Consider the following 20,932-nt stretch of genomic DNA (forward strand, 5'->3'; position numbering starts at 1 on the left):
TTGAGTCCTTGTCCAGCTATTGGGTGGAGCCTTGGGGATGAATGCCTGATTGGATGGGTCCAGGAGAGATGGGAGGAATTGCCGGCCACAAGAAAAGCTGGATCTTTCAAGGAGTTTTCCTATAAGTGGTACAGAGAAATGGGGTAATTAATAGCGGGAAGGAGTTGAGGGGTCAAGGAAGGGTTTTATATTTTAAGATGGGAGGAATTACATCTATTTTGACGGAATGATTGATTAATAGAGAGGGACTGTAGGCATTATACAAACTTGAGGATCCCATTCGCCCTACCTGTCGTAAGTACCGCCGTATCGTGAATTCCCTTTCAAGTCAGTTGGGGTATATAGCTTTCAGCTTAATACTAAGAAAATTGTTTCCCATGTAAATATCAACTAATAGAAAACAATTTCATGTCTTAAGATTTTTTTGTTGTTGTTGTCTGAGGAAACATTCTTTTTTGGCATTAAGAAGTTAAAGGGCAAGACCGTTGTCAAGAATTGAGTAAGAAAATTATCACCAGAACCAATTCAGATTCCTTTTATTGTGGGGTTAGACATGTGTACTTGAGAATGCAGTTTAGGTGAGATGGCCCATCTTAGTTTTCCAGTTTATAATACGAAGGTATTTACTTACGTGGTTTACTATAACTATTCTCTGTAAGATATGAAGTGTTTCATTTAATGTAGTGTCAGGGAGAAACTGGGGATGTGTTAACATTATGTTTGAAAAGATTTGAAAACTTACATGTGTTAATTCTTCCTTCTTTCCAACTCAGGTTAAGAATTTCTTATCAAAACGGGTGCTGATAATGTATTTTTTCAGTAAGGTAAGAATATGTAGTTACAGCATTGGGAATGGGGGGAGAGGAAATGAAACGAAATGAAGTACCAGACTAGATTTGACTTCTAAATATTTAGTTCGATCCTAGGAAGCTTGGCGTAGTGCTCTGCTAAACCTCCATGTTAGTAGTTGCCCTAGACCTCCATCTCACCTCAGTGGCTTCCTGAGGCTTGACTGCAGTTGGCCTCCCGAGTCTCCTGGCTGAGGACAGCTTTGTGCTCATATTCAGCCTCTTCCTGCGGAGTGATCAAATCCATGGCGATCCTTCATGGCTCATTGTCCTGCCAAGATCTTTGTGGCCAATTTGGTATTCAGAAGAGAGATGACTGGATTAGATTATACATGTTACGCTTGCGTGGGATAAAAAGTTGTGATTCAGGCCACAAATGAAATGATGTTCCACCTTGTCCGTCCGCCGCCCCAGCTGCCGCAGGAGAGTAACTCTGAATTGCAGAAGCGGAAGAGTCGATCCTGTTTCACTGACTACAGCTGTTGCATGTTAATCCTTTGATAAGCAAAACTTCTGCCCATATGTAGGGGAAAGAAGTTTTGTTTTGTGTTAGCTATTTAAATCTAACTCCTTTCATTCTGAAGATACTACAGTATTAGCTAATGTTGTACTTTGTTAAAGTGAAAAGTTTGCACTGGCATACGTTATTCATTTTCATTCTGTGGGGAGAGAGATCTGAGTAACTGATGGAACATAGGCACACACAAGAAAGGAATCATTTCAAGTGCTTGAAACTTTTTTCTCGCTTTGGTGGCAGGGAAGATCCACCCAACTAGCAATTACCTTTACCAAAAAGAATCTACCTCAGGCTCTCCATTAGAGCTTTGGGAAAACTATCAGCCCCCCCGAGGAAGGTGTCCTGTCTTCCACCAAGAGGAAGAGGGGTTGTCCGAAGTTTTACTTCAGAAGGATGGGAAGAGAACTCACCTTTGTGTCTTATGTATGCCATGTTCTTTTCTCTTAAGTTCCCTCATTTAATTCTAACAGCATTCCTGTCAGATGTCTTTCTGTCCTCATTTTACAGATAAGGAAACCTGAGGCTCAGGGGGGTGGGGAGGGGGTCAAGTAGCTAGTCTAAGGGCACATAGCCAGTAAGTGGCAGAGCAGATACTGAACGAGATCTCCTTTTCCCTTGGAAGTGAACGTCTACTTTTGATTTTGATTTTGCAAGTGGATCTATTTTAAGATGAGGAGTTGTAGACACTGCCGTTGGATGTTGAAAAATGTAACGTGCTGGTGTATTTAATAGGCTTTGTTGGGCATTACCAAAGCCAGCATTTGTTAAAATGCTCCATACTATTTGACCTTGCTGTATTAAAGAAGATTGGATGGTGTTTCTTTGGAGTGGGGCTAAGGGTAGACAATTTAAGAGTGGGTAATATGTATTTAGGCGTTCTGAGGTTTTGACGCCTGAGCATTAGGTGTTCTGAGCATTTGTAACCATTGTCTCAGGTGATCTGTATACCAATCTGAGGTGCGTTGAGTGTAACTCTTATTTTAAGTGGGAAACTGAGACACATAGAGATTTAGAGATTGGGCAAGAATCACACAATAAGTTGGTGATAGACTGCTTTATTGCAGTGAAATCATATTGTGTAAGAATTTCAGATTTTAATTCTTGAGAGGCAGCTGTGAATTTTGTACTGTTACAGCTACGTAGTTGATAGATGACATAAGAGTTATTGCCCAGGGGAACTTATTGAAATGTTTTTGTTGTATTTGTAGCACCCAGAGGCATCTATTCAGGCTGTTTTTTCAGATGCCCAAATGCATATTTGGGCATTAGAAGGTAAGCAACCTCAGTGAACTACGATTCTGATTTTCATTATCAGTTAAATAGTGAAGTATAATCCATGAAAGGTCAGTTCTAGACTCTGATATCAGTCTTTGCATTTTTAGATACATTTTTATATCTTTGTTTTATATGGATCATTTTTCTTTCTTAGATACTTAGGTGTGCTTTCATTTGGGCAGAAAATTTCCTTATATAGAAGCAGAGAAACTGAGCCTGGGATTCTTACCTATCTTTTTCTGCTTCAAAAAACTGCAACAATTAATAGATTGTTTTCAACTGTCAACTTATGTTGACCTAACATTTAACATTTTAACGTATTTAACTTGAATTTCATATTTAGCTTTAGTTTAACGTATTTAACTTTAACTTCATATTTAGCTTGAATATGAAAATTTGGTTGTTAAAGAACTGTTTTTTGTTTTTTTGTTTTTATCTCCTAGATACTGCCTTCTCAATGCTTAAATAATACTTCCTCAGAGAGCCCTTTCCTGAGCACCCTAATGAAAGTGCCCTCAATAGCAGTCACTCTTTTCCTTTATCCTGCTTTGGTTTTCTTTCTACCAGTCATCACTACCAGACACAATATCATTTAAAAACTTCTCTTCCTACTAGAATGTAGAGACTCCTCTTTTTCAGGACTGGTGTAGTGAGGACCTTTTCAGTGCATGTTTCTTTTGCGCATTTTTCTAGCGTAATACCCTCCTCCTCTATTTCAAGTTCTTTAGATACTCAGGATATTAATCCTTTCTCGATAGATGTATCGTCAGTAGATTTGCCTAATTTTTTTTTTCTCTTTTCTTCTTGAGGTCTGTCTCACTTAGTAGCAGCATCATTCACCGAAGATAGATTTGGAGTTGTCCAGACTACACTACCAGCTATTCTTAACACTTTGTTGACGCTGCAAGAGGTAGGCAGTGTGTGGGTTGCGGGGAGGTAGACGGTCATGTTTTTCCTTTCCTCCCAGGTTTTTCAGTTTGTTTCTCACATGTCACATTTATTGAGTAACAAAACATATGTTGGAAGTTAAAATGGGGTACTGTTCTCACCCATGGGAAATTCTAATCTGAGAGAGACCAGGAAGAGAAACTTCTAATTCGTTTGTAAATAATAATTTTATAGACACAGAAAAAGGAAGTCACTAAACTTCTGGTATTAATCAGATTACTTAGAGTATTAGAATTCTGTTCAGTGATATAAATTTGGATCCTTACACATCTTGTAGCTACTAAAAATAACCTGTAGTTAAATTATCCTTGCAGATAAATGTTACCTATTGGCCAGATCCCTTGCTGCCAGGCTGGTGAACAGTTTCAAAGTAGTAGGACTTTTTAGTCCTAGACTTAAAGACAGAAAGATAAAACATACGCTTCTTGCTTCTGAATAGGCTGCCTTTCCTCATTTCATGTTGGGTGGTGTGTTTTACGCTGTCTTGGCATTGTCATTGTACGCCAGGTGACAGATGCAAACACTGAGTGCCAAAAGCATTTCCAGGTGGGAGCTGGGTTGTGCAGTAGGTGTTCCGGAGGAGTGGTGTTGAAATAGGCTCAAAGAACGATTGGTGCATCTGTGCAAGAACGTCTTGGGAGGGAATGTAAGATACGAGAAGAAAACATGCTTTGCTGTTCTTTTCTTCCACTCTCAATTTATTTTGCCTGTTACAAAGTCTTAGGCATCAGAGCCAATGATTCTTTTTTTTTTCCTTTGAGTTCTTTTTGTGCCCACTTTCTCATGAATGTGTTTTGAGACGTGTGTACATGTGTATAGTTTTATTATTTGTGCTCTTTTCCCAGATACCTTTCTCTAAAGAAATCATTTCCTAGTATTTCCCCACAACTTCTAGTATTTGGCTTGCCTGACAACACAGTAAGATACCCAGGATTTGGGTGTGTATTTTTTTTTTTTTTTAATGTTTGTTTATTTTTGACAGAGAGAGAGAGAGACAGAGCATGAGCAGGGGAGGGGCAGAGAGAGAGGGAGACACAGAATCCCAAGCAGGTTCCAGGCTCTGAGCTGTCAGCACAGAGCCCGACATGGGGCTCGAACTCACAAACCATGAGATCATGACCTGAGCTGAAGTCAGATGCTCAACCGACTGAGCCGCCCAGGCGCCCCCTTTTTTTAAAAATTAAAAAAAAAATTTTTTTTAATGTTTTGTTTTTTTTTTGTTTTTTTTTTTTAATGTGGGCGTATCTTTGACACACATAGCATTGTTTGTTTTTTATCACTTGGGCGGTGTAGTTTACAATAAAATAACAATAACAGTACGGTGCTTTGTAGTCTACAGAGCGATTACTTACCATGTTTTGTTTTGTTTCATTTAGGAAGACTTAGTTTTAAATTCTCTAACTACCAAACTTCTGGGGTTGTTAAAGTATATTTTTTATTTAAAATAGTTATTATTCAAGTATAATTACCATACAGTGTTATTAGTTTAAGGTGTACAACATAATGACTCAACAGTTCTGTCTATTGCTTAGTGCTCATGCGGTTAAGTGTACTTTTAACCCCCCTCACCTATTTCACCCTTCCCCCCACCCATCTCCCCTTTGGTAACCACCAGTTTGTTCACTACAGTTAAGAGTCTGGGTGTTTTTGTTTGTTTGTCTCTTTTTTTCTTTGTTTGTTTCTTACACCTAACCTTACACCCGTCAGAATGGCTAAAATAAAAAAACACCAAGAAGTAAGTGTTGGTGAGGATGTGGAGAAAAGGAACCCTCCCTCATGCATTATTGGTGGGAACGCAAACTGCTACAAACTGCGGAAGACAGTATGGAGGTTCCTCAAAAAATTAAAAATAGAACTACCCTATGATCTAATGATTCCACTACCAGGTGTTTACTCACAGAAAATGAAAAGTAACTTAGAAAGATACATGCACCCCTGTGCTTATTGCAGCATTACTTACAACAGCCAAGATAATGGAAGCAACCCAAGTGTGTCCATCCATAGATGAATGGATAAAGAAGATGTGCGGGGGGACACGCACACAATGAAATATTACTCAGCCATAAAGAAGAATGAGATCTTGCTATTTGCAACAACATGGATAGATCCAGAGGGTATTATGCTAAGTGAAATAAGTCGATTAGGGGCACCTGGGTGGCTTAGTCAGTTGAGTGTCCGACTCTTGATTTCAGCTCAGGTTATGATTCCAGGGTGGTGGGACTGAGCCCCACATCGGGCTCCATGCTGAGTGTGGTACCTGCTTGGGATTCTCTCTCCCTCTCTCTCTGTTCCTCTCCCCCGCTCACTCACACTCTCTCTCTCTTAAAAAGTAAGAAAAAAGAAATAAGTTTGAAAAAGACAAATACCATACAATTTCACTCATACCATTATTACTATTATTATCTTTATTTTTATTTTTTTTGGTCCTCATAACTATCTTGTGAAGGAAGTAGGATGGAGGTATTTTAGGCCTATTTTAGAGGTGAGGGAGGCTAGCTTCAGGTCTCGCTCACAAGTCTCAGGTGGCAGAGCTGGAACTTGAACCTGAGCTGTTTGCAGGGCATTAGCAGTGTAGAACTGTGGGTTTGAAGGCTCAGAGACACTTGACCAATATTCTTTTATAAGTCGCAGTTCATTTTTCGTTCCTCTAGAATCCTCTGCTGCTCTACCTAATGTTTGTGTGGTATTCCAAAGAAATGATTTTTCTTTAAAATTTTAACAACTAAGGTTAGAATAAGGGCTGTTGTACGTGATTGTATCTGTCTCAAAAAGGCTACTATCTTTTGGTATGACTTATTTAAGATTATGCTCAGTAAATGGTCAAGTCAGATTTGAAAACCAGGCTTTCGGACTCCTAGTCCTTTGCCTCTGTGAGGGCTTGGAGGGTTATGCATCTCCTAACCTTTCCTGAGATAGAATGGCAGTATGTTAGATGGACCAAAGTGCTAGATCTAGAATCAATCCCACCTGTGTCTGAGTCCTAGCTCCTACTACTTCCTAGCTGTGCAACCTTAGAAGTACATTTACCATATTTCATTGAGTCTAAGATATCATTAATTAGAAGATACATCTCCATTTCAGGAATTTTAAAATGGCGGGGCGGGGGAGTGCATTGTATAACCGGTGAAAATAATAATCTCTAAACATCAGTTTCTGTATCTGGAAAATGGAGATAGTAATAGTAGTACTTACCTCATGGGGATGTGAACAATGAATGAGATCAGTACTCAGGATGCCTGTCCCATATTAAGTACCCAACAAATTTAAGCTTTTATTACTTCGTTATTATTTCCATGTTGTATGACAGAATTCTTACAGTGTACAGGAGAAAACATCTTTCAAGATTAAAAAAAAGTATTGCTATCACTACTGTAAGCAAGCAGTCTAAGAGACATAGTGTCAGACAGATGTCCGGTTCAAGTCCAGGCTCTTATACTTTCTGAATGATCAAGGGTAATTTATTAAACATCTGTCAGGTTAGAGTCTTCATCTTTAAAACAGAAATAGTACCTTGCAGGGTTATTATGAGGGTTCAAGATAAAATCTGTATACAGAGTCTAGAGTGGTGTCCTAAGTTATCAATTGCCTGACAATAATCAAACAGTTACCATGTGCTAAGATACAGAATAGAGAAAGACAGACATGGTTCCAGCCCTCTAGTTTACAGAGTATAAAACAGATAATCTATGAATAATTAACTACAATTGTAACAAGTGCCACAGTGTACAGAAATGTAGAATGATCAGAGAACATAAAACAGGTATGCAATAAATAACAATTAAATGAACATTAAATGAAATGCTTGTGATGTCAGCATGGTGTCTTTGTTAGCAAATTATTTTAATATTTAAATGAGGTAACATATATAAAGCAGCTAAACTCCGTGCCTGGCACACAATAACTGCCATCAGTAAATTTAGCTATCAGCATCATCTAAGAGTATCATTTTGTAGCTGTGGTTTTTGCCAGGGGCAGTTTTGTTCCCCAGGAAACTTTGGGCAATGTCTGGAGACATTTTGATTGTCACAGATAGAGGGGAATGCTACTGGCATCCTTTGTGGAGGCCAGGGATGCTGCTAAACAGCCCATAATGCACAAAGCGGCCCCCACAACTGAGTATTACCCAGTCCAAGATGTCAGTAGTGCTGAGGTTGAGAAACTCTGCTCTGTAGTCATGATTACATTTAACAGAGTCTGGTGTTCTCCTTGCCATTTGTTTGGGACTCTGGCGTTCGTGGAATAAACCTCTATTTTAACCAGGTTGTAAGTAAGATCCTTGAGACGAGGCGCTTTCAAAGCTCTGCACAGTGGACAATTTGTTAATGACACTGACAGATAAATAGTCACAGGAGAGCAACGAGAGTTTTCTCTTTATTCGGTTTGTGTGCATATACAGTGCATATAAATATAAATGGGCCAAAAGTGCCTATTTTCATAGTATAGCCCTTTTTCAGGCTTCTATAAGGGCTAACGTAAGGCCTTTTGGGGATTTTTAATTTTTACTGAAGAGTATATTGTTTAGTGGTGTACTCTACTCACTGTTTACCCTTTTCGTTGTTTAATTCTTTTTTTTTTTTTTTAATTTTTTTTTTCAACGTTTTTTATTTATTTTTGGGACAGAGAGAGACAGAGCATGAACGGGGGAGGGGCAGAGAGAGAGGGAGACACAGAATCGGAAACAGGCTCCAGGCTCTGAGCCATCAGCCCAGAGCCTGACGCGGGGCTCGAACTCACGAACTGCGAGATCGTGATCTGGCTGAAGTTGGACGCTTAACCGACTGCGCCACCCAAGTGCCCCTGTTTGAGATAATTCTTAACTGTATATTTGAGATCCCAGTTGTGTAATCTGAATCTTCAGGCCAGAAACCATGTGTAGTGCATAAAACGAGTGCTCAATAGATACTTGTTTAACCTCACAGCTGATTAAGTACTTCGGTTCTAACTATGGCATACATCACTAAATACTGCAAACTGGTGTTTCCTAGAGTGAAGTTATTCATTTACTACTTCCATAGTTTTTGCTGTCATTGTTTATTACCACGTTATTGCCATAATTTTAGTCCTATTTGCCACCTGAACTATTATTTACTTATTTAGTATTTCAAGTCGTTCATTATAAGCTTAATTAATTCATTAATTTGGATTTTATTTTTAAGTGATTTCTATACCTAACATGGGGCTTGAACTCACAACCCTGAGATCAAGAGTCTCATGCTCTCCCAACTGAGTCAGCCAGGTACCCCTAACTTAAATTTATTTAAAAGGAAATTTTATCTCACTTTTGTAAAAGGAAAACTAGCTTGAATTGCTATAAATAGAACATAGGTGCACAGTTCCTTATCTCAAACCTTAGGATATATTTCAAAATTCAGATTTTTTTGGATCTTAAAAATATAACATTGTATATATATCCTAGATTACAAAATACTCCTATTGGTATCTGAGGCAGAATCCCCTTAATCAGATACATTAATACTTTTCTGCAGTGAAATATCTGGGTCTTCATATTAAGTAAATAAAGACTGTAAATAGCCTGTGTCAGCTCAGGTCAGGTTTTACTGCCAGATGAAGTCAGGTCAGCTTTTGCCACCAACAGTTAGAAAAGTTTTTGTTTTCAGGGCTTTTTGGATTTCAGTATTAAGGGTAAGACAGTCAAAGTGAGAAAAGACAATAATTGAAAGCTCTAGCTGTAGATACTGTTGTTTGCTGAAGTCCCTGAACCTGAAACCTATTTATCCTTTGTCATAGAAGGAGATTAATGAGGATTCAAGATGTGTTAGGGACACATTAGCTCCAAACCCAGACTTTCCTCCCTCGTTTAACCCTTATCTCATTAGGGTCTGTCGTTCCTTATTTTTTAAGAGCTGATATTTTATGACTTTTATTCTTAGAGGTCTTTCAGAGAACAGATAAAAAACAATTTAACAAAATTCATTCTTTTGCATTTACCCTTCAGACCCTTTTAAAATCTAAGATGTGGGTGCTTGGGTGGCTCAGTCGGTTAAGTGTTCGACTTCAGCTCAGGTCATGATCTTGCAGTTTGTGGGTTCAAGCCCTACATAGGGCTGTGTGCTGACAGCTCAGAGCCTGGAGCCTGCTTCTGATTCTGTGTCTCCCTGCTTCTCCCCCACTTGTGTGCGCGCGTTCTCTCTCTCTCTCTCTCTCTCTCTCTCTCTCTCTCTCTCTCTGCCTTTCAGAAAAAGTAAATAAACATTAAAAAAAATCAGTCTAAAGAAAAGTAAGCTAACCATTTAAAATAAATAAGTAAATAAATAAAATCCAAGATGTATTTTGGAATCTTAGTGATTTCATGTTTCCGGTATCTTGAAATGTAAAGATTTCAAGATTTGCTGTTTGAGCATCCTAGGAATTATTTCATCATTACTCATTATTTATTCCCAATTGTGGTAAAAAATCCCAATAAGAAACAGGAGAATGATGGAATCACATAGTATTCCATCATCTTTCAAGAAAAGTATATAAGTGGGGCGCCTGGGTGGCTCAGTTGGTTGAGCGGCCGACTTCGGCTCAGGTCATGATCTCGCGGTCCGTGAGTTCAAGCCCCGCGTCGGGCTCTGTGCTGACCACTTGGAGCCTGGAACCTGTTTCAGATTCTGTGTCTCCCTCTCTCTCTGACCCTCCCCCGTTCATGCTCTGTCTCTGTCTCAAAAATAAATAAATGTTAAAAAAAAAATTAAAAAAAAAAAAAGTATATAAGCAATATGGACATACGTTTTTATAGTCTTTTTTTTTTTAAACTTTCATTGAATATAGTTGCTAATTCAGAATTAAAAAATTTTTTTACTCACATTGGCAATTGGAAGAAAATTGCCAGTATGTGCAATATTATTTAGATAAATCAGAAGATGAATGGAAATAGCACTCTAGACTAGCTTTGTCAGATAGAAATATAATGCAGTATAATTTTACATTTTCTAATAGTTACATTAAAAAAATACAGGTGAGGTTAATTTTAAGGATATATTTTATTTAACTCAGTTTATCTAAAATGTAATTTTATTATGTAATCAATACAAAATTATTGAGGTATTTTATACGTATTTATTTTTTATTTTAGAGAGAGCATTTGTGGGTCAGGGAAAGGGGCGGAGTTCAGCAGGCTCCACACTCAGTACAGAGCCTGACGTTTGGCTTGAGCCTACGACCCTGGGATCATGACCTGAGCCGAAATCAAGAGTTTGGTCGCTCAACTGACTGAGCCACCCAGGAACCCTTAGATATTTTATATATTTTTTAACACTAAGTCCTCAAAATCTGATGTGTACTTTTCACTTAGGCAAATCTCAGTTCAAACTTGCCACATTCCATGTATCTTAGTGGTTACCGTATTGGATCGCACAGCTCTAGATTTTAATGAGGATCATAGAAGAGAAATTTTAAACCGTGAATCTTCAGATGATAATATTCTAGATATATTTTTTCAAACTCAAGAATCGATGACAGAATGGTGTATTTTTAAGGAAAAAGGAAATATATGTGATATTCTCATTCAGTAAGTCATTCAAGAGGAAGGACTTTGTCCCAAAATATTTTATAATAAGAACCTGTGGATCATCCCATTTTGTTGAGAGTATATGTGACAGTATTCTTTCATTTTCTGTGATATTTTACACCAAAGTTTACTTTATATGGCTTATAAGTGGATAAATGCTGAAGGGATACAAAGGTGTATACAGAGGTGATTGGAAAGAAATAGATGATGTTGAAACGAAAAAACTCACTAGATTTGTCATTTGAATTTTTCTTTATAAACCTAAGAATGAAAATATTTTACCATTATGGTGCAAGGAAAATGGATTAACTGTCTTCAACAAAATTATGAGCTGTCAAAAATTTTTAAAAATAATTGCATTTTGATGGTATCATTCTTCTGTAGATTTTTTGTAAGGTGACTTTAAATTATAAAAAGGGACCATTGGACCCGGGCGGTAAATGATGATAGCTATTTTTCCTGGTCTAATGAGGGTTAATCAAAGTTTGCAAGAAAAGTGAAAAGGAAGTAACTTTTCCATTATGATTCAGTGTTACCTAATGTTGCTTGGGTATGTCACTGAATACCACCTCCCATTCTGCCTAAAATTATTTCAGGTATGTCCTGGTCTCAGGAAACACTCTTATAAGTTACTGTTGAAAGAATAAATGATTGGACTTGAACTTGTCATGGCAGACCGAACACACACACTAAATCTTGTTCCTTCCCCCACACTCTGCTAAACCACAGTAAAAGGACTTTTAAAAAGACATAAATCCACAAACAGGAGAGGAGACAACAGCAACAGAGTCTTCAAAGCTGGAGAGGAGATGGTTGAGATAACTAACTTGGCAGACCCCAGAAGCAAATCTGAAGTTGGTAATGAGACCGGCCCCCAGTACCTCTGGAACTAAGGATGAACGGATAGGTACCAAAATAAGAACGATGGCTGAGAGCTGTTCGAAAATTAGATCTCTAGATTCTCTGCTGCTGGTGCCCCCACCTCCAGCAGCTGAGGTTTGTCCTTTAGAGAGGGTAGAGCACTGGGCTCTCTGGGCTGGCAGAGTTGTGAGTGGACACGACAGACACGCTTGTGGCTTCTGTATTAAATAGATAGGGGTATACTCCCCTGAATACAGGCCCACCAGACAGAGTACTGGAAAACTCTTCTCTGGGAACTCTGACTAATCCAAGAAGAAAAACAAAGTTACTGAGTTGGGCAACTCTAAAAAATCCATGCAGGTCACCTCTTGTGAAGCCTGTTGTCAGTAATCTCTATGTATTCAGTGCTTTTGGTCAGCTTTTTAGGAGGTCCCTCTCGCATTCATGAGCCAGGGATCACTAGATTTCTGAGCACAGTCTCTAATGCAGAAAATAGAGACCAAAGAAACAAAGATGGGGAAAGTAGCTTGGAAGAAACTATAAAACCAAAAACCAAAACCACAACAATCATCAAAATCCCCAGAAATAGGAGAGGATATTGCATCCTTGAAACAAAAATAGGATGCTAAAATAAAAGGGATCACTCAGATGATATAAAAGAGCTCTTGAAATTAAAAACATGATGGCAGAAATCATTTTAACTGTATTTAGTTCTTTTGGTGGTTCTATCCATAACTATGAACAATAATCTTAAAGTATTATTTCTTGTCACTATAGTATTATCTTTCTGTAATAGTTTAATACACTTACACTTCTGTATCTTTAGTTCTTTCTTTTCTTAATGTAGTTATATCTTTTAAAAATTATATTATTTACCTTTGGCCTTCAAAAAATACACTTAAATCTATATTTCTTTTTCTATCAAGTATAAATAAAGTCACTTTCATTTATGGATTCTCTCTCTCTCTCTACCTATTGCTCATAGATGTTTTATCATCTAGAAAGGAAGATAAGCTAGTTTATAGTAAATAACTTTATTTCTGTAAAGCATAAAGTTTTGGTCTTTTTTTTTTTTTCTGAGATTTATAATAAAAGTATTCTTAGCTGTCACACACCATAAGCAAAGTAGGATATCTGTATTTCACTTCCCACCTTTGCATTTTCAGGACCGTTGCAGAATGGCTCCTCTTTAGACGACAGGTCTGAACTTTTCTGTGCTAACTGCTGTAGTGGCTAAACATCCACTGCATTGTCTTTCAAACTTTTGACTGTGATCCAAAATAAATGTTTTCTAGAATGCCTGTATGATGTGTGTATCTCTCTCTCTCTTAATTTATTTGAAATAAAATCTCCTTGATTCTTTGGACTAATATGGCTTTATTGATATTCTGAACTAATGTGCCTTCTTTCTTTCTTGATCTAGGCAGTTGACAAGTACTTCAAGCTTCCTCATGCTTCCAGTAAACCACCTCGGATTTCAGGAAGCCTTGTGGACACTTCTTATAAAACATTAAGATTTGCATTTAGAGCATCATTAAAAACTGCCATCTATCGAATAACTACTACATTTGGTGAACATCTGAAGTAAGTTTACCTGTTTTAACCCATGATGATAATCTACTTTCAGGAGTTCCCATGAGAAACAGGTATGAGAATTATAAAGGCTTACATGTTCAACATGTGACTTTCATAATTCCTACTGGGAATTAACAGCTTTGATATCGACGTTATATTTTAAATTGGGCCTATCATATAAGCTTTGGGGCCTTCTTTCAAATAGACAAAAAAGGATAGAAAGTTATAAAAGATTTTTTTTTTTTAATTACCAAAACATCCTTATGAGATAAAAAGCAAAAAATTGAGTACCTTTCCAGAAAAGCATATTAAAAATAATTCTGATATTACATCTTAGTCAGCTAACTAAGATTTTGGGTGAGCAGAGTGTTCCATAAATGAGTCCTTGGTGCTTTGTGAATCATGCTAGAAAAACAATGACAGATCATGACACCTTTGGAAACAGAACCAGAAAGAAAACCACAAATGCCAAGCCTGTTTATATTTAGTTTCATTGATGTTTACTGCTTTCTTCTCATGAAATAATCCAGCTCGGCAGGATAAGGGATGCTAGTTTATTAACTAAACTGTGTTTATCACAATTATAAATGAACTTTAGAAGGCACAAGAGATTGCTTTTTCTGTATGCGGTCAATGAGTAGTTTAGAACTTCTGCATGCTGCCTACTTTTAGAAAGAGTAGTATATTTCCTTTTACTTCCACAGTGCACAGCAGTAATAGCAGGTTTTTATGGGACACTTGGCTCTGTGGCAATGTAAAGAGCACTAGATAATCCTCTCTCTTTTCAGAGGCTTATTCACTTGTTTAAAAACAAACAAAAAAAAAATTTATGGAGTGCCTTCTACCTCTGTGCTCTCCAATATGATAACTCCGTATTACTGTTCAAATTTAAATTAACTAAAAATTCAGTTTGTCAGTCAAACTGGCCACATTTTAAGTCCCCAGTAACTACATGTGGCTAGTGGCTACTGTATTGGACATCTTAGGTCTAAAACATTTGTGTCATTGCAGAAAGTTTATCAAGACAGCACTGTTCTAGACAATACACTTAGCACTGTAAATACATTTTTTTCATTTCCTTCTCTCAAAGCATCTATGAGGTGTAGAGGTTATCATAATTGTACAGATATGGAAACTGAGGCTCAAGGAGATTAAGGACTTGCCTAATAGCACAGTCTAGTTGGGTTTAGAACATGAATCTGAAATCTGGTCTTACTTACTCTTATAATCCTACCATTTCTCCCTATATTATAGACTGCCTCTGAGATATAAACCACCATGGAGGATGCTTGATGAATGTGGAGCATGAAATATGTATATGATGATAGAGCAAAAGCAGGGAGAAAGGGGGAAATAGAGAGTTTTAGATAAGAATGGGGGGTGCATGACTGATAAATTATGACACTGAAATTCTGCCTTAGTTTCTTTTCTCTGAGAAGAGCCATCTTTTATATATGATGAGGTCAGCAGACTGTTGTATGTCCAGGACAGAATGGTATGGTGGGGAAAAAAGATTTGGAGTTAAAACATTTGGATTTATGTCTGGTTACATCATCGACTATCTGTGGTTGCAGTCAAGTTACCTAATGATTTAACTTGCCCACGATTATGTAGAACCAGAATTCAGACTCCAGTCTCTCTGACCTAGTGTTCTATTTAATGGTGTCTATAGTCTTAACCAGTAGGCTGAGTTGTCTCCCCTAATCTCTGACCTTTGTGATACTGTTTACCCTCCTGTGAAATGGGTATGTTATCTGGCCTCACTAGCACCCGGAGAGAGTCCACACAGTAAAGTACTTGAAATGGTTCAGTTAGAGGCAGCTGGTTTAAGCAAGCAGAGATGTGTATTTATAAGGCGATTTGGGATGATTTGAAGACTTTTTTGGCACTTTTAAAAGTTGTAACTTTTATAACCTGGATTTTTTTTTTATCATTTAATAATACCATCTTCAACTAGAAGACCAGAATCTTTATTCATTTTTTACCCAAAAATTTGAAAAGAAGTTTTATACTAATTACAGAATATATTTACTCCGCTTTTATCAAGGTAATGTATTTTTGTGGGAGGCAAGGGTAGGGAGAGAACTCTATTTCCCCATCTAAGACATAACTTATGTTCAAAGGGAAAACTAAATCTAAACCACCAAGCTGTTACCTTTGAAAACGATTAGTGGAGTCTATTGTGTTTTAACCAAACATTTTAGTTTAAAGGATTTTATATTAAAGGCAATTCAAATACTCCACAACTCAAAGATAATGTTGGAATCTGGTTTAAATAAAATAATAAAATCCAGAAAATCTACTGTAAGGCCTGGAACTCTGCACAGCAGGTTCCACAGCAGAGCAGGTTAAAATCGATGCTTTCACTTGTCAGTCTTAATTTGCTTTGGTCTCTTAGAAGGTAGAAGCATGCTGTTACTGAATGCAAGCCCTCCTCCTCATTAGATTAAGGAGGGTTTTCATCCAGCTTTCTCAGAAGTACTAAATAAGTGAAGATTTCTATTCATTTTTAATTGTTTTGAAAAATATTGACTCTGTGCTCTGTGGTTCACTTAATATGCTTAATGTAAAATAAAGCTTATGCTTTGAATTTATGTTTCATTTAGTGCTGTGCAAGCATCTGCAGAACATCAGAAAAGACTTCAACAGTTCTTGGAGTTCAAAGAATAGCTCAGTAATATAAACTGTGTTCATTACACTGCTGATACAGCTACAGATGGGACAGTAAATGTTCAGCATTCTTGGATCAGAAGAAAATGGACTAATTAGATGCTTCCTTTGTCGTGGTGGTTGCTTTGAAAACTATACTTTAATGGGAGAAATCATGGAAAGAAATTCTCAACAGAATAACCGAAAACTGCCTTTTCTGTACCGATTGCTTTTTGTGTGTGTGGTATAATAAAAATCTTTATTCAATTTTACAGAAGCCTCTCTGGAAGTAGAAATGTCTTTAGCTTCTATAGCTTAATAATAATAACTGGAAAATGTTTAGAATTTACTTTTGAGCTGAGTAGAACCAGTTCAGAAGGTAAAATAGATCGACTTGATTCAGTCTTCCTGATTGCTGTGAGTTTAACTCTCTGTGCACTCGAAATACGTAAACTTTTTAAGAGTGGTTTCTGCTTACTGAAGGATGAAATGGTAATAGTGGAGAAAAATTCACAGAAAAACTATTGTTTAAAGGACATATTTTGTTAATCTGGTAGGCTGTGTTTTTCTTTCCAGGGACAAATTAAATTTGCATGATTGTCCAAAAAAAAGGTCTCAATTTACAGATGCTAACTCTCTATAAAGGAATGTGGAAAAATTCAGTTCTTAAGTTACAAGATCAAACATTCATATTTGATTTTTGAAAGACGATTGACTGACAACTATGAGTTTGTTTTGTATCATGCTAGTAAACAATAAGTGTATGGGTATTTTCCCCAACTAGTTTTGCTTTCTTTTTCTGGAACAAAACATTAAGCGATTGCAGAGCTTTTTAAGTGAGAGAAGAAGTTTTGCAACAAAAACCAGGAAACTTTCCCTTTCCCCCCGCCCCCCCCCTTCATCTTCATTAGATCAAATTATTTGGTGAAGCTCGTTTGGCCTCACAGAGGGAGCAGCCTTTGCTGTGTTAACTGGCTAATAAAAATATATTAGGAAAATCTTTACAACCAGAAACAACTTAGTCATCAAATAGCAAGTGAAACCAAAATGTCAGAGGGCTTACTGTACTTGGGAGTATGTTGTATGCCCCCAAAATGAGCAAAGTAATTTTACAATTTATTAGATCAGCTTCTTTGGAGATGGAAGATTGGAAATCCCACTGGTAGTATTCACTGGACTAGCGTTAGACTGAAATGCTCCCTTGTAATTCTTCCCCTATTATCTTTTCCTTCCACCCTCCCAGTTTTTTCTTTAAAGTCGGCACAGTATTGTATATGAATCTTTAATGTGGTATGTATGTCTACCATTTGTCTGATTACTTGATGTATTATATCTTTATTCCTTTTATTTGTTGCCCCATCAACCAGCGCATGCCAAATTATAAATGAATCCTGCTGGCCTTTTGAGCGTCTTTAGGAGACAGTTCCCCAGTTGTCAAGTGTTTGGAGTATTTTGGCTAATTGCCATTGCTTTATTTTTTCTCATCTGAAGTGGAGTGATCTCTTTTTTGAATATGAACATTGAATTTCGAATGTGGTAATTCCTTGGAGATGGCCAGAAGAGTGTGGCGAGGTTGACTGAGGACTGTTGAATTCCATGTTTTGGAGCTGTTGAGCTTTTTCTGTTGCACGGTCTGTGCTGTCCCTAGCTGAGGCATTTTGGGAGAAAAGGACTCTTAACCTTCTGGTTCCCTTAAAGAATTGTGGCACTTCACCCACTGGATCCCGGAGATTGACGAAGAGATGGTTCCTGTAAGTTTTCAGTGGCTTGGGTAAAGTATCTGGCCAGGCTTAGGTTTTTGCCATTTCTCATATGCTTTGGGAAAAGGTACATGTGATGAGCAATGTGAAAATTTGAGAGGTGTTCATCCCTATTTTCTCTCAAGGAAATATGCTGTGTACAAAACACAGGTCACATAATGTACACCTGGTGGAGATTTGGAAACTCCGCCCAAATGTGGATTGTATTTAGTAGATAAGAGAGGTAGTTCCTTTTCCCCATTATGTGTTGATAACCTACACACCATCCACTGAGGTAGGGTATTGCTCGGCCACCTGTTATTAAAGGGAGCTCCCTCTCCTGTGTACAAGGAGGAGGGTCTTAGAAAGGCTAAGAGGAGGGAAGCATTTCCTTTGATGAAGTCCTATCCTGCCTGTGAGCCCACACGTGCTCTATAACATTGGCCTGAAAATTAGAGAGTGTTCTTTAAAAGCGTTTCTCTGTCAGTACAAAACATGGTTCTTTTCAGCACTTGTAATGTTTGCTTCACCTTATGGGGGGTATAAATTCAGGTAGCTTCTTTCCTGGGGAACCGGGAAACTGTCCTAGAATGAACCGTGTATACCTTTGAGTAGATGTGGGTAAGCAACAATTTGTTACTTTGCCGGATTGTTCCTTGATAGTTGGTTTGTGTATCTTCCTGTAAATGTGGTAATCTATTTTATCCTTTTGTATATCACTGATACTGAATTGGGTAGAAAAATAAATCGACAGTTTTTCTAAATGGGACTATTAAAATATGTGTATCCTTAAGGTCATTTATTTAATATCTTGTGTGTGTGTGTTCTTTTAGCCCTTTCAATCAAGCCTCAGTTGCTTACAAAACTTGAAAAGGTTTAACTTCTTGATAAATTAGCTATTGCCCCTAACTGAACTAATTTGGTGGATATCTGTGTTCAACGATAACCAAGGAACCTGAATTCCGAAGGTCTCTTTCTTCCTTGTCTTGGCTGCCTTTCTTCCAGAACTAAGCAAAGGATGTAGGTGCTGAAAGCCATCTCTTAATAGAATTTTCTTTTCTTGCCAGTATACTGTTTCTGAATGGCTCATATTCCCCAGGCTCACGGTTATGTCTGTCAACTTTACTTAAATTAGTCTCAGTCTGAACATCACCTCGAGGTTGTTGAGGCACTACACTAAGGCCCTCAACTCCCTCTTTTACTCTCCCAACCCATAGTTCTCTTTCTTTAAAATCAAATAGCTTAAAACAAAGATGGCTTTAATTCCTCAGTTAATAAGCCAGCTGTTATTAGCAAGCTGCTGAACACCGTTTTAAAATAGACAAAATTGTTCTTGTTTTAAGGGGTATAAGACAAGGTAGGACAAGCACATAGGCCTGTAGTTCTCAGTCATGGTCCTAAGCAACCTTGGCAGTTGCTGTACTGATGTGCAGGTTGATCCAGAGCTAGCTAATCATTCAAAAACATTCACGGAATGTCTGTTACAGCCCAGCTATTGGAAACAAATTGAACTGTGAACAAGACAGTTCTTGCTTGCCCTTGAGAAGTTTATAATCTAAAGCGGTGGCATTTGAAACTTGGAATCAGAAACATGAGCCTCTCAGAGAGTGCTTATTAGAGGTGTAGAGTCCAGGCTCCACTTTGGTACAGATTATGCCTGTGCACTGGTTCCCAAGAGATGTAGTTTGTAACAAATTCTAAGCAGTGGTCTGAGAATCACACTGTGAGAAGGGTTTATTTTAGATCAGGAGTTCTCAAACTTAGCATACATCGGAATCCCTTGGAAAGCTTGTTAAAACAGATGGCTAGGCCCCACCTCCAGAGTTTCTGATTCAGTAAGTTTGGGGTGGGCCCAAAAGTTTGTATTTCTGGCAAGGGTCAGGTGGTGCCGATGCTGCTAGTTAGGAGACCTCACTTTGAGAACCATGGCTCTAGTGGATTGTCTTCTATGTGGTGCTCTCAGATGAGTGTCTGAAGCACGTGAGCCATCATTTGCTATAAGGCATACTTCTGATGCACTTATTGGAAAGCATGAATATGGTTAGACCCCAAAGGCTGAGAAATAGGTGTTCATATACTTACCTTGAAATTGCAGCAAGTGATAGAACATGAACTGCCCATCCATGTCATTATATACTCATGTTCATGTTCCCTTTGCCTGGGTTTGTGTCTTGGCATACTTCCTGGTCTTCAGGATGAGCTTAGCCTTTCTACATACTCCCAGATAGAATTCGATGTGTTTTTTCAACGTGTTGTCATTCCCTCTTTGTACTTACCACATTGATTTGTAATTTAACTGATTATCATATGTATCTCCTTTTAGACTATGAGCTCTCTCTCTTTCCAGGATTCCAGTTACACTTTCTTAATATACCATATGTGTCTTAACTCGTCTTCTCTATTTTAATATTTTTGACTTTCTATGCTTTATTTTGGATAGTTTCTTCTGACCTATCATTTTCTTCCAGTAAGTCTAATCAGCGGTTAAACTTATCTGTGAACCCATGGAGACTCTGTGCTCCACTGACCATGGTTTCCCAACAAATAAGTGAAAGTTAATAGTCCTTTCTATGGTTACTTTAGTTTTCATCTTTAGCAGAGCTTTGTCTACAGAGTCTGAAATCTAGAGCGTTTTTTTGTTGGTAAGTTTTGTGACAAAATTTATTTGGCAGCAAAACCTGACCTGATGTGAGGCTCTTTGTAGACTTAATTTATTCCACGTAGTGAGACTATGCTTACGTTTGCTGTAGTATGTTTGCTTATGAGGTGCTGTCCCAGACCCCATGAGAGTGTTATGTAATACACATCGTGATTACCTAACACCTGAAAAACTGTATTCTGAAACATCTGGCCTTGGGCATTTAAGACAAGGTGTAGCATTTTTGTAAAATGCTGTTAATTCTTCCATTCACTCATCCAGCATTCACTCACTGCCTACTGTATACCAGACCCTGTGATAGGCTCTGATCGTACAAGGTCATAGACCTTGTCCTCAAAGGGTTCTCCA

General features: G+C 37.8%; 1 protein-coding gene across 2 annotated transcripts in view; it reads left to right on the top strand.

The window, feature by feature from the left end:
* The window catches only part of NDC1 (NDC1 transmembrane nucleoporin), a 46,555-nt gene extending 27,866 nt beyond the window's left edge, over window positions 1-18,689 (top strand). The window contains exons 14-18 of one of the 2 annotated variants that reach the window (XM_019449227.2): window positions 774-824; window positions 2,574-2,637; window positions 3,450-3,550; window positions 13,386-13,546; window positions 16,144-18,689. In XM_019449227.2, the coding sequence (XP_019304772.2) occupies window positions 774-824; window positions 2,574-2,637; window positions 3,450-3,550; window positions 13,386-13,546; window positions 16,144-16,207 (441 nt within the window). In that variant the 3' untranslated portion in view covers window positions 16,208-18,689. Of the gene's footprint in view, window positions 1-773; window positions 825-1,605; window positions 1,789-2,573; window positions 2,638-3,449; window positions 3,551-13,385; window positions 13,547-16,143 lie in introns of those variants that run through there. The other variant, XR_002079894.2, reaches the window with a different exon arrangement.
* Window positions 18,690-20,932: the final 2,243 nt, after the last annotated feature.

This window comes from Panthera pardus, unplaced genomic scaffold (genome assembly GCF_024362965.1).
Source record: "Panthera pardus isolate Hobbes unplaced genomic scaffold, ASM2436296v1 HiC_scaffold_11, whole genome shotgun sequence".
In the NCBI taxonomy this organism is placed as follows: domain Eukaryota; kingdom Metazoa; phylum Chordata; class Mammalia; order Carnivora; family Felidae; genus Panthera; species Panthera pardus.